Source organism: Salmo trutta, chromosome 35 (genome assembly GCF_901001165.1).
Source record: "Salmo trutta chromosome 35, fSalTru1.1, whole genome shotgun sequence".
NCBI lineage: Eukaryota > Metazoa > Chordata > Actinopteri > Salmoniformes > Salmonidae > Salmo > Salmo trutta.
In genome coordinates this window covers 39,891,263-39,907,280 of record NC_042991.1, presented here as the reverse complement: position 1 = coordinate 39,907,280, position 16,018 = coordinate 39,891,263, and the positions used below count along the sequence as shown (strand labels likewise).

The 16,018-nt window shown below is 45.9% G+C and overlaps 1 protein-coding gene across 2 annotated transcripts in view; it reads right to left on the bottom strand.

Moving 5' to 3' along the window:
• The window catches only part of LOC115175192 (transcriptional activator Myb), a 43,785-nt gene extending 37,201 nt beyond the window's left edge, over window positions 1-6,584 (bottom strand). For both annotated transcript variants that reach the window (XM_029734440.1, XM_029734441.1), the window contains exon 1: window positions 6,429-6,584. In XM_029734440.1, the coding sequence (XP_029590300.1) occupies window positions 6,429-6,568 (140 nt within the window). In that variant the 5' untranslated portion in view covers window positions 6,569-6,584. The remainder of the gene's footprint in view (window positions 1-6,428) is intronic.
• Between the last annotated feature and the right edge of the window lie 9,434 nt (window positions 6,585-16,018).

Below are 16,018 nucleotides of genomic sequence, written 5' to 3'. Positions count from 1 at the left end.
AACCCATGGTGTGTTTACTACAGTATAAAGGAGAACAGTAACCCATGGTGTGTTTACTACAGTATAAAGGAGAACAGTAACCCATGGTGTGTTTACTACAGTATAAAGGAGAACAGTAACCCATGGTGTGTGTTTACTACAGTATAAAGGAGAACAGTAACCCATGGTGTGTTTACTACAGTATAAAGGAGAACAGTAGCCCATGGTGTGTGTTTACTACAGTATAAAGGAGAACAGTAACCCATGGTGTGTTTACTACAGTATAAAGGAGAACAGTAACCCATGGTGTGTTTACTACAGTATAAAGGAGAACAGTAACCCATGGTGTGTTTACTACAGTATAAAGGAGAACAGTAACCCATGGTGTGTTTACTACAGTATAAAGGAGAACAGTAACCCATGGTGTGTGTTTACTACAGTATAAAGGAGAACAGTAACCCATGGTGTGTTTACTACAGTATAAAGGAGAACAGTAACCCATGGTGTGTTTACTACAGTATAAAGGAGAACAGTAACCCATGGTGTGTTTACTACAGTATAAAGGAGAACAGTAACCCATGGTGTGTGTTTACTACAGTATAAAGGAGAACAGTAACCCATGGTGTGTTTTTACTACAGTATAAAGGAGAACAGTAACCCATGGTGTGTTTACTACAGTATAAAGGAGAACAGTAACCCATGGTGTGTTTACTACAGTATAAAGGAGAACAGTAACCCATGGTGTGTTTACTACAGTATAAAGGAGAACAGTAACCCATGGTGTGTTTACTACAGTATAAAGGAGAACAGTAACCCATGGTGTGTTTACTACAGTATAAAGGAGAACAGTAACCCATGGTGTGTGTTTACTACAGTATAAAGGAGAACAGTAACCCATGGTGTGTGTTTACTACAGTATAAAGGACAACAGTAGCCCATGGTGTGTGTTTACTACAGTATAAAGGAGAACAGTAACCCATGGTGTGTGTTTACTACAGTATAAAGGAGAACAGTAACCCATGGTGTGTTTACTACAGTATAAAGGAGAACAGTAACCCATGGTGTGTTTACTACAGTATAAAGGAGAACAGTAACCCATGGTGTGTTTACTACAGTATAAAGGAGAACAGTAACCCATGGTGTGTGTTTACTAGAGTATAAATGAGAACAGTAACCCATGGTGTGTTTACTACAGTATAAAGGAGAACAGTAACCCATGGTGTGTGTTTACTACAGTATAAAGGAGAACAGTAACCCATGGTGTGTGTTTACTACAGTATAAAGGAGAACAGTAACCCATGGTGTGTTTACTACAGTATAAAGGAGAACAGTAACCCATGGTGTGTGTTTACTACAGTATAAATGACAACAGTAACCCATGGTGTGTTTACTACAGTATAAAGGAGAACAGTAACCCATGGTGTGTGTTTACTACAGTATAAAGGAGAACAGTAACCCATGGTGTGTTTACTACAGTATAAAGGAGAACAGTAACCCGTGGTGTGTTTACTACAGTATAAAGGAGAACAGTAACCCATGGTGTGTGTTTACTACAGTATAAAGGAGAACAGTAACCCATGGTGTGTGTTTACTACAGTATAAAGGAGAACAGTAACCCATGGTGTGTTTACTACAGTATAAAGGAGAACAGTAACCCATGGTGTGTTTACTACAGTATAAAGGAGAACAGTAACCCATGGTGTGTTTACTACAGTATAAAGGAGAACAGTAGCCCATGGTGTGTTTACTACAGTATAAAGGAGAACAGTAACCCATGGTGTGTTTACTACAGTATAAAGGAGAACAGTAACCCATGGTGTGTTTACTACAGTATAAAGGAGAACAGCAACCCATGGTGTGTTTACTACAGTATAAAGGAGAACAGTAGCCCATGGTGTGTTTACTACAGTATAAAGGAGAACAGTAACCCATGGTGTGTGTTTACTACAGTATAAAGGAGAACAGTAACCCATGGTGTGTTTACTACAGTATAAAGGAGAACAGTAGCCCATGGTGTGTTTACTACAGTATAAAGGAGAACAGTAACCCATGGTGTGTTTACTACAGTATAAAGGAGAACAGTAGCCCATGGTGTGTTTACTACAGTATAAAGGAGAACAGTAACCCATGGTGTGTTTAGTACAGTATAAAGGAGAACAGTAACCCATGGTGTGTTTACTACAGTATAAAGGAGAACAGTAACCCATGGTGTGTTTACTACAGTATAAAGGAGAACAGTAACCCATGGTGTGTTTACTACAGTATAAAGGAGAACAGTAACCCATGGTGTGTTTAGTACAGTATAAAGGAGAACAGTAACCCATGGTGTGTTTACTACAGTATAAAGGAGAACAGTAACCCATGGTGTGTTTACTACAGTATAAAGGAGAACAGTAACCCATGGTGTGTTTACTACAGTATAAAGGAGAACAGTAACCCATGGTGTGTTTACTACAGTATAAAGGAGAACAGTAACCCATGGTGTGTTTACTACAGTATAAAGGAGAACAGTAACCCATGGTGTGTTTACTACAGTATAAAGGAGAACAGTAACCCATGGTGTGTTTACTACAGTATAAGGAGAACAGTAACCCATGGTGTGTTTACTACAGTATAAAGGAGAACAGTAACCCATGGTGTGTGTTTACTACAGTATAAAGGAGAACAGTAACCCATGGTGTGTTTACTACAGTATAAAGGAGAACAGTAACCCATGGTGTGTGTTTACTACAGTATAAAGGAGAACAGTAGCCCATGGTGTGTTTACTACAGTATAAAGGAGAACAGTAACCCATGGTGTGTGTTTACTACAGTATAAATGAGAACAGTAACCCATGGTGTGTGTTTACTACAGTATAAAGGAGAACAGTAACCCATGGTGTGTGTTTACTACAGTATAAAGGAGAACAGTAACCCATGGTGTGTTTACTACAGTATAAAGGAGAACAGTAACCCATGGTGTGTGTTTACTACAGTATAAAGGAGAACAGTAACCCATGGTGTGTTTACTACAGTATAAAGGAGAACAGTAACCCATGGTGTGTTTACTACAGTATAAAGGAGAACAGTAACCCATGGTGTGTTTACTACAGTATAAAGGAGAACAGTAACCCATGGTGTGTTTACTACAGTATAAAGGAGAACAGTAACCCATGGTGTGTTTACTACAGTATAAAGGATAAGATAGTGTCACAGGGGTCGTGAAATGGAGACCAAGACGCAGCGTGGATAGTGCTCATTTTCAATAAATTTTAATGAAGACACTTTACAAAATAACAAAACGACCAACACAGTCCCGTCAGGTACTTAGACTCAAACGGAAAACAACTACCAACAACCCCAAAGGAAAAACAGGCTGCCTAAGTATGGCTTCCAATCAGAGACAACGAAAGACGCCTGCCTCTGATTGGAAACCATACCCGGCCGAACATGAAAACCAACACATAGAAATAGACAACTAGAACAAACCCACATAGAAACAGAAAACCTAAAATACCTACAAAACAAACCCCGCTGCCACGCCCTGACCACTCTACTATGGCAAATTACCTCTTTCACTGGTTAGGACGTGACAAATAGCCTCTACTGGTAATCAACCTTTACCATAATTGGTGGAAAAAAAGAACAAAATCTCCCTTGTAAATTATAATATCTGCTGGTCATAATTGTTTAAAAAAAGTCAAGGTTAATTCATATGGAACAGAGATATACACGACCGTTCAAAAGTTTAGGGTCTCTTAGAAATGTCCTTGTTTTTTGAAAGAAAATCACTTTTTTTTTGTCCATTAAAATAACATCAAATTGATCAGAAATACAGTGTAGACATTGTTAATGTTATAAATGACTATTGTAGATGGAAACGGCTTATTTTTAATGGATTATCTACACAGGCGTACAGAGGCCCATTATCAGCAACCATCACTCCTGTGTTCCAATGGCACGTTGTGTTAGCTAATCCAAGTTTATCATTTTAAAAGGCTAATTTATCATTAGAAAACCCTTTTGCGATTATGTTATCACAGCTGAAAACTTTTGTCCTGATTAAATAAACAATAAAACTAGCCTTCTTTAGACTAGTTGAGTATCTGGAGCATCAGCATTTGTGGGTTCGATTACAGACTCAAAATGGCCAGAAACAAAGAACTTTCTTCTGAAACTTGTCAGTGTATTCTTGTTCTGAGAAATGAAGGCTATTCCATGTGAGAAATTGCCAAGAAACTGAACTCGTAGTTTGAGAAACAGACGCCTCGAAAGTACTCAACTGGCAACTTCTTTAAATAGTACCCTCAAAACACCAATCTCAACGTCAACAGTGAAGAGGCGACTCCAGGATGATTACATCATAACTATGTAATAACAGATATGGAATCATTTAGTAACCAAAAAAGTGTTAAACAAATCCAAATATATTTTAAAATTGAGATTCTTCAAAGTAGTCACCCTTTGCCTTGATGACAGCTTTCAACACTCTTGTCATTCTCTCAACCAGCTTCAGGAGGTAGTCACATGGAATGCATTTCAATTAACAGGTGTGCCTTGTTAAAAGTTAATTTGTGGAATTGATTTCCTTCTTAATGCGTTTGAGCCAATCAGTTGTGTTGTGACAAGGTAGAGGTGGTATACAAAAGATAGCCCTATTTCGTAAAAGACCAAGTCCATATTATGGCAAGAACAGCTCAAATAAGCGGAGAGAAACGACAGTCCATCATTACTTTAAGACATGAAGGTCAGTCAATATGGAAAATGTCAAGAACTTTGAAAGTTTCTTCAAGTGCAGTCGCAAAAACCATCAAGAGCTATGATGAAACTGGCTCTCAGGAGGACCGCCACAGGAAAGTAAGACCCAGAGTTACCTCTGCTGCAGAGGTAAATGCTTCACAGAGTTCAAGTAACAGACACATCTCAACATCAACTGTTCAGAGGAGACTGCGTGAATCAGACCTTCATGGTCGAATTGCTGCAAAGAAACCACTACTAAAGGACACCAATAATAAGAAGAGACTTGCTTGGGCCAAGAAACACGGGCAATGGTCATTAGACCGATGGAAATCTGTCCTTTGGTCTGATGAGTCCAAATGTGAGATTTTTGGTTCCAACTGCCGTGTCTTTGTGAGACGCAGAGTAGGTGAACGGATGATCTCCGCATGTGTGGTTCCCACCGTGAAGCATGGAGGAGGAGGTGTGATGGAGTGGGAATGCTTTGCTGCTGAAGGAAAAGCAGCCAACAAGTGCTCAGCATATGTGGGAACTCCTTCAAGACTCTTGGAAAAGCATTCCTTATGAAGCTGGTTGAGAGAATGGCAAAAACTGTCATCAAGGCAAAGGATGGCTACTTTTGAAGAATCTCAAATATAAAATACTACATGATTACATATTTGATCGTTTTGATGTAGAAAATAGTGAAGTGGTATGTAAAAATATTGTATTTTTTAAATTTTTTAAACTTTAAATTTTTTTAAATTTTGCTTTTTTATTCTGCTTTTTTTCCAGGGATGCTGCAGTACCCTCTATGCCTTCATCTATATTAAAGGATATGCACCTTGTGAGCTTTCCTTAGCATATTACAAGCACAGGATCTAACACAGCCACCAAGCCAACCAGCCTTATTTTAATTAACAATGCTCCACTCACTGTATCCTACAAAACACCTGGGAACACCAAAGTAAATATGATAAGAACACATCAACATTACGCACCGTGCTGGGGGTCGGCACCGAGGCAGAATTAGCACCTGCCTGGTGGAATTAATGAGATATTTTGCGGTGTGTGAAATGAGAGAGAGATAGAAAGATAGGGAGGAAAAGAGAGCGAAAGAGAGAGAGAGAGGGAGAGAGGCAGAGAGAGAGAGAAAGAGAGAAAGAGAGAGAGAGAGAGAGAGAGAGAGAGAGAGACAGACAGACAGACAGACAGACAGACAGACAGAGAGAAAGAGAGAGAGAGGGGGGCAGAGAGACAGAGAGAGAGGCGGAGAGAGAGAGAGAGAGAGAGGCAGAGATGAGCGAGAAAGAGAGAAAGAGAGAGAGAGACAGAGAGAGAGAGAGAAAGAGAGAGAGAAAGAGAGAGACAGAGAGAGAGAGAGAGAGAGAGAGACAGAGAGAGAGAGAGAGAGAGAGAGAGAGAGCGTGTGTAAGAGAGAGAGTCATCACTAGCGCAGCGAAGCAGCGTGAGGCCAACACATGCCAGATGACTACCAGCACCTGTTATCTGAGACAGAACAGAGCTACAGATCCTCTCAAAAACAACATCTCTCGCTCTCTTAGCTGCACAAAATAACGTTTTTAAATAACTTCTAACTCCAACCGAAACAATCCACATGCAGGAAATCGAAACGTAATTTTAACGCAGTTGTTGAGAGACAAAAGAGTGAGAGACAAAGATAAATGAAATGATAGTCCATCTAAAAGCCCAGATACCAGCAACTGTAGCGTAGTATTTGAAGTTTATTGTACCTGTGTCTTGGCCGCCTAGCCATGCGAAGGGTCGTTTCTGTAGAGAGCAACTCTATGTCCGTGTCCTCTCTGAGCGCTGCGCTGCGGTTCTGTTCTGACTGTCTCTCCTGTCTGCCGAGGAAGAAGGAGCAGGTTGACATTAAAAGAGTGAAGGATCACGCAGGCTTGTAAACAGAGCGGAAAGCCACGAGTCCCGCTATAGCCCCTCCTCCTCCTCCTCCTCACCCTCCTCTTCCTCCTCCTGCAACCCGCTCCGTTTGGCGCCTCGACATAGGCGCGTATTCCTTACCCTTTCCGCGCTGAACTTTGTCGCTACTTTTCAAGAGGTTCATTCTCGTTTTTTCTTGGAGGCAAAAACATTTAAAAAAGTAATTTGTGGACGGGGAAGGGGGTTTATTGTATCTGAGGACAATGTAAACAATTGTGGACGTAATGTTTTTGGCATGGAGTTGAGTGGACCTCGTGGTGAAGCAAGGTGGCATGGTGGTTTCTCCTCTCTTTACCTGTTGCTGGGCTGCTGCTGCTGTTGAATACTAGTTTACTACAGTTATTTCATTATTTATCGTGCTACCGAAGTAGGCCACTGCCTCTATTCATATCGATGTCGCGTCGTATTGATAACGCCTAAAATGATTAAGCCTGGTGCGGTTTTTTTTGTTGAACGGCGGTCGTACAAAACATTTTGTATCCTAAATGAAGGATAAAAGTGCTCTTGTATCGTGAGATGAGTCATTCAAGTGACTTTTATGACCGTAGCCTATTCCCCTAGGCTACTGTAACCTATTTCATGTCGCGTATCGATAAGCTAAACTGATCAGTGAGTTTGTAAACAGCAGTCTAACGTCAACAGGGAAAACATTCTCTAGTAATGAAAGGAGATTCATTTCAACTCTAGAATTATGTATAATTAGATCCTAGTTAACTATTTATAAACTAGGTTATTGTAGTCAGGTCTTATCGGGGTATTGATAAAAAATGAGGGAGTTTGTGAAAAGTACTGATAAATTACGTGTGTGACTTTATGTCAGTAGGGAGAGTGTTGTAGAATAATGATGAGAAATTAGTCACCGTAAATTGTTGACTTTCACTTTGAGGTGAAATGACATGCTAATGTTAATAACATGTTAATTACCTTCAGATAACACCATCTTCTCATGATCACTCAGGCAACGTGTTTGGTTTAACTTCATGTCACATTGTGGATATTATTTATATATATATATATATGTGTGTGTGTGTGTGTTTTTACAGGTCCATTAAAAAACAAGTCAGTCTGGGACAACCGGTTTTTCCTCATAAACACAAAACTAGAAGTCAAGTTTGTTTTTGTCAAGCCACATAACCATGATGTAATCTCAGGGCCCGTCTCTTCAGCGTGGTCTAGAGGAGAGGAGTCCGATGGTCACACTGACTTGTATAAAATTAATGTTCTCATAGTTATTGTTCTTCCCGATACACTATCGTATTGTCTCGGTCACTTACAATTACCGTCAACCCCCCCCCCCCCCCCCCCCCAAAAAAAAAACCCACGTTATTGTCCCCGGGTCACTCATCCACGCGTGATGGGGGTCAATTCACCGAACAGAACCTTACATGCGGCGTGGAGTGGACAGACACCGCGCACGTAGTGAAACGTTAAACCGTTTTATAGTACAGGTTATAGGCGGGTAATCATTAGTCCTGAAATTACTCAGAGCGTTAACATCTTTAAAACACTATTTTGGTATTAAGGTTAGATTGTTTGACACAAGCAAACTTTTTTTTTTAATAACAAATCTAATTAAACACGTTTACCTTTTATTTGGTCTTTGATTAGATTCCTGCATAAAAAGTGTTTTTTTGATTATGTTTATTAAAAAAATGCATCAGAATTATGTAAATGAATAAATTAAAAAAATGTTTCATGGTGTATGACTCATACTGTACCTACAATACATTAACATTTGAGTCATGAAGCAGATGCTTTTCCAGAGTGACTTACAGTTCGTTCCCTCATCTTAAGATGGGGCTACCTGTTGCCTGGATACACTTCCCTGCAGCACACACACCTGTGTACCTGTGTGTTGTGAGACACTCAGGTACGGCTTTCTAAGTCAAAGTCTGGTGTTTTTCTTCTCCCTAGAGGGCAGTAGTAAAAACTACATCTTGATAAAGCCCTGACTAACACACACACACACACACACACTTTCACTCTGGCTCTCTCTCACACACACACACACACACACTCCCGAGGTAACTCCCTCAGCTCCTAGGGGTTAGAGACAGACCTGTTGTTAAATCTACCACATTAGGACCGCTGCAGATAGAAATGTCATGACTAGAATTGACCAAATTCCTTATTTTACATGTTAGGTAGGCATGTTTATTCTATGTAGTATAGTTCTATGACTATGTCCCAAATTGCACACCATGGGCCCTGGACAAAAGTAGTGCACTATATATAGGGAATAGGGTGCCATAGGACTCTGGTCTAAAGTAGTGCACTATATAGGGAATAGGGTGCCATAGGACTCTGGTCTAAAGTAGTGCACTATATAGGGAATAGGGTGCCATTGGGGAGTAATTCTATCTGAACGTTCCACAACGTTTGACCTGGCATGCTCAGAGCCTGTCTGTCTGTGTCCTGGCCAGTGGGATGAGGTCATTTGCATGAGCGCGATTGGACAGGTTAGTGCTGCCATTGTCAAGGCAGCCCTCTTTGCAAAGCATTGTGTGGTCGGGTAGGGTTATTTGAATACTTCTTAGCCCTGAGATTTTGAGCTATAGTCAGGCTTTCAAAGCTAATGTGAGATATGTCATAGGTTGGGGTGAGGAGGGGATGGGAGGGAAGGAAAAGAGAGGAGAGGAGAGGAGAGGAGAGGAGGGGAGGGGAGAGGAAAGGAGGGGTGAGGAGACGAGACGATCGGAGAGGAGGGGAGGGGAGAGAGGAGAGTGGAGGAGAGGAGAGGAGAGGAGGTGGGGAGGAGAGGGGAGAAGTGGAGGGGAGAGGAGATGGGGAGGAGAAGAGGGGAGAGAGGAGAGGGGAGGAGAGGAGAGGAGATGGGGAGGAGAGGGGCGAGGAGAGGAGAGGAGGTGGGGAGGAGAGGGGAGAAGTGGAGGGGAGAGGAGATGGGGAGGAGAAGAGGGGAGAGAGGAGAGGAGAGGAGAGGAGATGGGAGGAGAAGAGGGGAGAGAGGAGAGGAGGGGAGAGGAGAGGAGAGGAGGTGGGGAGGAGAGGGGAGAAGTGGAGGGGAGAGAGGAGAGGAGAGGAGAGGAGAGGAGATGGGGAGGAGAAGAGGGGAGAGTGGAGGAGAGGGGCGAGGAGAGGAGAGGAGGGTGGGGAGGAGAGGGGAGAAGTGGAGGGGAGAGGAGATGGGGAGGAGAAGAGGGGAGAGAGGAGAGGAGAGGAGATGGGAGGAGAAGAGGGGAGAGAGGAGAGGAGGGGAGAGGAGGGGAGAGGAGGGGAGGATAGGGAGGAGGTGGGGAGAGAGGAGAGGAGGGGAGAGGAGGAGAGTCTTTAATTCAGTCTATAATTCAGTTTATAATTCAGTCTGTAATTCAGTTCATAATTCTGTTCTGATGAGGTAAAACAGTTGAACTAAACTCATGGGGCATCCCCCCCCCCCCCCCCCCCCCCCCCCCCCCCCCCCCCCCCCAAGCATACAGTGAGACACCCCCACCCGAGGTGAGCCCGGAGGCACCCGACCGTTTACCTCTGTTTACCCCAACTGTTTACCTTTTCAGATCAGATCTCTCCTTTCTCTGTTTTCTCTGTCATTCCACTCCTCTCCCACACCATCTCTCTGCTGTCTCCCAAATGGCCCCCTACTCCTCTACCAAATGGCCCCCTACTCCTCTACCAAATGGCCCCCTACTCCTCTACCAAATGGCCCCCTACTCCTCTACCAAATGGCCCCCTACTCCTCTACCAAATGGCCCCCTACTCCTCTCCCAAATGGCCCCCTACTCCTCTACCAAATGGCCCCCTACTCCTCTACCAAATGGCCCCCTACTCCTCTTCCAAATGGCCCCCTACTCCTCTCCCAAATGGCCCCCTACTCCTCTACCAAATGGCCCCCTACTCCTCTACCAAATGGCCCCCTACTCCTCTTCCAAATGGCCCCCTACTCCTCTCCCAAATGGCCCCCTACTCCTCTACCAAATGGCCCCCTACTCCTCTCCCAAATGGCCCCCTACTCCTCTTCCAAATGGCCCCCTACTCCTCTCCCAAATGGCCCCCTACTCCTCTTCCAAATGGCCCCCTACTCCTCTCCCAAATGGCCCCCTACTCCTCTACCAAATGGCCCCCTACTCCTCTACCAAATGGCCCCCTACTCCTCTCCCAAATGGCCCCCTACTCCTCTCCCACACCATCTCTCTGCTGTCTTCCAAATGGCCCCCTACTCCTCTCCCACACCATCTCTCTGCTGTCTCCCAAATGGTCCCGACTCCTCTCCCACACCATCTCTCTGCTGTCTCCCAAATGGCCCCCTACTCCTCTCCCAAATGGCCCCCTACTCCTCTCCCACACCATCTCTCTGCTGTCTCCCAAATGGCCCTCTACTCCTCTCCCACACCATCTCTCTGCTGTCTCCCAAATGGCCCCCTACTCCTCTCCCACACCATCTCTCGGCTGTCTCCCAAATGGCCCCCTACTCCTCTACCACACCATCTATCTGCGGTCTCCCAAATGGCCCCCTACTCCTCTCCCACACCATCTATCTGCTGTCTCCCAAATGGCCCCCTACTCCTCTCCCAAACCATCTCTCTGCTGTCTCCCAAATGGCCCCCTACTCCTCTCCCACACCATCTCTCGGCTGTCTCCCAAATGGCCCCCTACTCCTCTCCCACACCATATCTCGGCTGTCTCCCAAATGGCCCCCTACTCCTCTCCCACACCATCTCTCGGCTGTCTCCCAAATGGCCCCCTACTCCTCTACCACACCATCTATCTGCGGTCTCCCAAATGGCCCCCTACTCCTCTCCCACACCATCTATCTGCTGTCTCCCAAATGGCCCCCTACTCCTCTCCCACACCATCTATCTGCTGTCTCCCAAATGGCCCCCTACTCCTCTCCCACACCATCTATCTGCTGTCTCCCAAATGGCACCATATTCCCTATTGAGTATCAAGGTTAATCTGGTGCAGTCCTGCCAGATACGGTGAGCAGCACATCTGTAGTGTATATGAAACCTGAGTCTGAATCTACCCTGTATGGCCCTGTCAAATACACTGACAGTCTGAATCGACCCTGTATTTCCCTGTCAGATACACTGACAGTCTGAATCGACCCTGTATTTCCCTGTCAGATATGGTGACATTCTGAATCTACCCTGTATGGCCCTGTCAGATACACTGACAGTCTGAATCTACCCTGTATTTCCCTGTCAGATACGGTGACAGTCTGAATCTACCCTGTATGGCCCTGTCAGATACACTGACAGTCTGAATCTACCCTGTATTTCCCTGTCAGATATGGTGACATTCTGAATCTACCCTGTATGGCCCTGTCAGATACACTGACAGTCTGAATCTACCCTGTATTTCCCTGTCAGATATGGTGACAGTCTGAATCTACCCTGTATGGCCCTGTCAGATACACTGACAGTCTGAATCGACCCTGTATGGCCCTGTCAGATGCACTGACAGTCTGAATCGACCCTGTATTTCCCTGTCAGATACACTGACAGTCTGAATCGACCCTGTATTTCCCTGTCAGATACACTGGCAGTCTGAATCGACCCTGTATTTCCCTGTCAGATACACTGGCAGTCTGAATCGACCCTGTATTTCCCTGTCAGATACACTGACAGTCTGAATCGACCCTGTATGGCCCTGTCAGATACACTGACAGTCTGAATCGACCCTGTATTTCCCTGTCAGATACACTGACAGTCTGAATCGACCCTGTATTTCCCTGTCAGATACACTGACAGTCTGAATCGACCCTGTGAGGCCCTGTCAGATATACTGACAGTCTGAATCGACCCTGTATTCCCTGTCAGATACAGTGACAGTCTGAATCGACCCTGTATTCCCTGTCAGATACAGTGACAGTCTGAATCTACCCTGTATGGCCCTGTCAGATACACTGACAGTCTGAATCGACCCTGTATGGCCCTGTCAGATACGGTGACAGTCTGAATCTACCCTGTATGGCCCTGTCAGATACACTGACAGTCTGAATCGACCCTGTATGGCCCTGTCAGATACACTGACAGTCTGAATCGACCCTGTATGGCCCTGTCAGATACACTGACAGTCTGAATCGACCCTGTATTTCCCTGTCAGATACGGTGACAGTCTGAATCTACCCTGTATGGCCCTGTCAGATACACTGACAGTCTGAATCGACCCTGTATGGCTCTGTCAGATACGGTGACAGTCTGAAACGACCCTGTATTTCCCTGTCAGATACACTGACAGTCTGAATCTACACTGTATTCCCTGTCAGATACGGTGACAGTCTGAATCGACCCTGGGTGGCTAAATAAAGAGCAGGCACCTGGTAAACGATGGAGACCTTTACAATGAACATGCTTCTGTTCCAGGTGACAGTTTGTCAGAAAGTGGCCTAGATAGAGAAGGGTGTATCCCAAATGACACCCTATTACCTATATAGTGCACTACTATAGACCAGAGCCCTATTCCCTATATAGTGCACTACTATAGACCAGAGCCCTATTCCCTATATAGTGCACTACTATAGACCAGAGCCCTATTCCCTATATAGTGCACTACTTTAGACCAGAGCCCTATTCCCTATATAGTGCACTACTATAGACCAGAGCCCTATTCCCTATGTAGTGCACTACTATAGACCAGAGCCCTATTCCCTATATAGTGCACTACTATAGACCAGAGCCCTATTCCCTATATAGTGCACTACTATAGACCAGAGCCCTATTCCCTATATAGTGCACTACTATAGACCAGAGCCCTATTCCCTATATAGTGCACTACTATAGACCAGAGCCCTATTCCCTATATAGTGCACTACTATAGACCAGAGCCCTATTCCCTATATAGTGCACTACTATAGACCAGAGCCCTATTCCCTACATAGTGCACTACTATAGACCAGAGCCCTATTCCCTATATAGTGCACTACTATAGACCAGAGCCCTATTCCCTATATAGTACACTACTATAGACCAGAGCCCTATTCCCTATATAGTGCACTACTATAGACCAGAGCCCTATTCCCTATATAGTGCACTACTATAGACCAGAGCCCTATTCCCTATATAGTACACTACTATAGACCAGAGCCCTATTCCCTATATAGTGCACTACTATAGACCAGAGCCTCGGATGGTGCACTTGTGTAGGGTATAGGGTGCCATTCTGGAATCAGACGTGTTCTCTCCCTCAGCCCCCCCACCCCCCACCCCCTCGGTGATGGAAATAGAGTGATGTCACTGGGTCCGTCTGAAACGCTTTCTCTGTCTGGGTGTTGTGGTCAGGGTGGGCTCACAGGGCTGGGTTGACCTTTCAAGGGTGTGTGTGTGTGTGTGTGTGTGTGTGTGTGTGTGTGTGTGTGTGTGTGTGTGTGTGTGTGTGTGTGGCTGCACACACACTTCTGGAACACAGGTGGGTCTGGTCTGGGTTGGAGGCTTTGTTTGTGCATGCGTGTGTGTGTGTGTGTGTGTGTGTGTGTGTGTGTGTGTGTGTGTGTGTGTGTGTGTGTGTGTGTGTGTGTGTGTGTGTGTGTGTGTGTGTGTGTGTTGTGTGTGTGTGTGTGTGTGTGTGTGTGTGTGTGTGTGTGTGTGTGTGTGTGTGTGTGTGTGTGTGTGTGTGTGTGTGTGTGTGGTGTTGGTATTTCCATGCACAGCTTGCGACCCCGTTACATCAAATCTAATTTCTTGAGTCATTGTTCCTAAGCCTGACTTTTAAAACCTGTCTCAATATTGAAGTGTGCAACAACAACAACAAAAAAGCTAAACTCTTAATTCTTATCCTTTACATGTAGCTGGTTTTGGCAGATACGTTTATTTTTTATTAAATAGAAGGGGATTAAAGGTCCAATGCAGTAATTTTTCATCTCGATATCAAATCATTTCTGGGTGTCACGACAGTGACGGATGGTGGCGCCCCTCCTCGGCCGGGCGGAGCTCGGCGGTCGTCGTCGCCGGCCTACTAGCTACCATCGATCCCTTTTTGTTTCACTTTCTGTTGGTTAGGTCTAGTTAGGCACGCACCTGTTTTTGGTTAGTCATTAGTAAGGGGGGGTTATTTAGGTTAGCGTAGGATGTATGGGTTTTTCCCTCTGCCTGTGGTTTATTTTCATTTTTGTACACCACCGCAGAATCATTTAAGGGCTGCGCCCGTATACTTTTGGCGACCACATCCTGTTGCTTTTAATAAAGAAGTGTGGTCAAGAACTCTCTGTCTCCTGCGCCTGACTCTACCTCTCCTGTTGTTTTCTCCAGCCAGCTCTGTCTCCTGACTCTACCTCTCCTGTTGTTTTCTCCAGCCAGCTCTGTCTCCTGACTCTACCTCTCCTGTTGTTTTCTCCAGCCAGCTCTGTCTCCTGCGCCTGACTCTACCTCTCCTGTTGTTGTCTCCAGCCAGCTCTGTCTCCTGCGCCTGACTCTACCTCTCCTGTTGTTTTCTCCAGCCAGCTCTGTCTCCTGCGCCTGACTCTACCTCTCCTGTTGTTTTCTCCAGCCAGCTCTGTCTCCTGCGCCTGACTCTACCTCTCCTGTTGTTTTCTCCAGCCAGCTCTGTCTCCTGCGCCTGACTCTACCTCTCCTGTTGTTTTCTCCAGCCAGCTCTGTCTCCTGCGCCTGACTCTACCTCTCCTGTTGTTTTCTCGAGCCAGCCCGTGACAGAAATCACGTACCACAACTTAATGGAGTCAGCAGGAGCTTCAGCGCCAGCCCTGTCCATGGAGGAAACCGTAGACCGACCCGGGCCCTGCTCATTCCACCCTCCAGCCCTGTCCATGGAGGAAACCGTAGACCGACCCGGGCCCTGCTCATTCCACCCTCCAGCCCTGTCCATGGAGGAAACCGTAGACCGACCCGGGCCCTGCTCATTCCACCCTCCAGCCCTGTCCATGGAGGAAACCGTAGACCGACCCGGGCCCTGCTCATTCCACCCTCCAGCCCTGTCCATGGAGGAAACCGTAGACCGACCCGGGCCCTGCTCATTCCACCCTCCAGCCCTGTCCATGGAGGAAACCGTAGACCGACCCGGGCCCTGCTCATTCCACCCTCCAGCCCTGTCCATGGAGGAAACCGTAGACCGACCCGGGCCCTGCTCATTCCACCCTCCAGCCCTGTCCATGGAGGAAACCGTAGACCGACCCGGGCCCTGCTCATTCCACCCTCCAGCCCTGCCCATGGAGGAAACCGTAGACCGACCCGGGCCCTGCTCATTCCACCCTCCAGCCCTGCCCATGGAGGAAACCGTAGACCGACCCGGGCCCTGCTCATTCCACCCTCCAGCCCTGTCCATGGAGGAAACCGTAGACCGACCCGGGCCCTGCTCATTCCACCCTCCAGCCCTGTCCATGGAGGAAACCGTAGACCGACCCGGGCCCTGCTCATTCCACCCTCCAGCCCTGTCCATGGAGGAAACCGTAGACCAACACTCCACCCTTAAT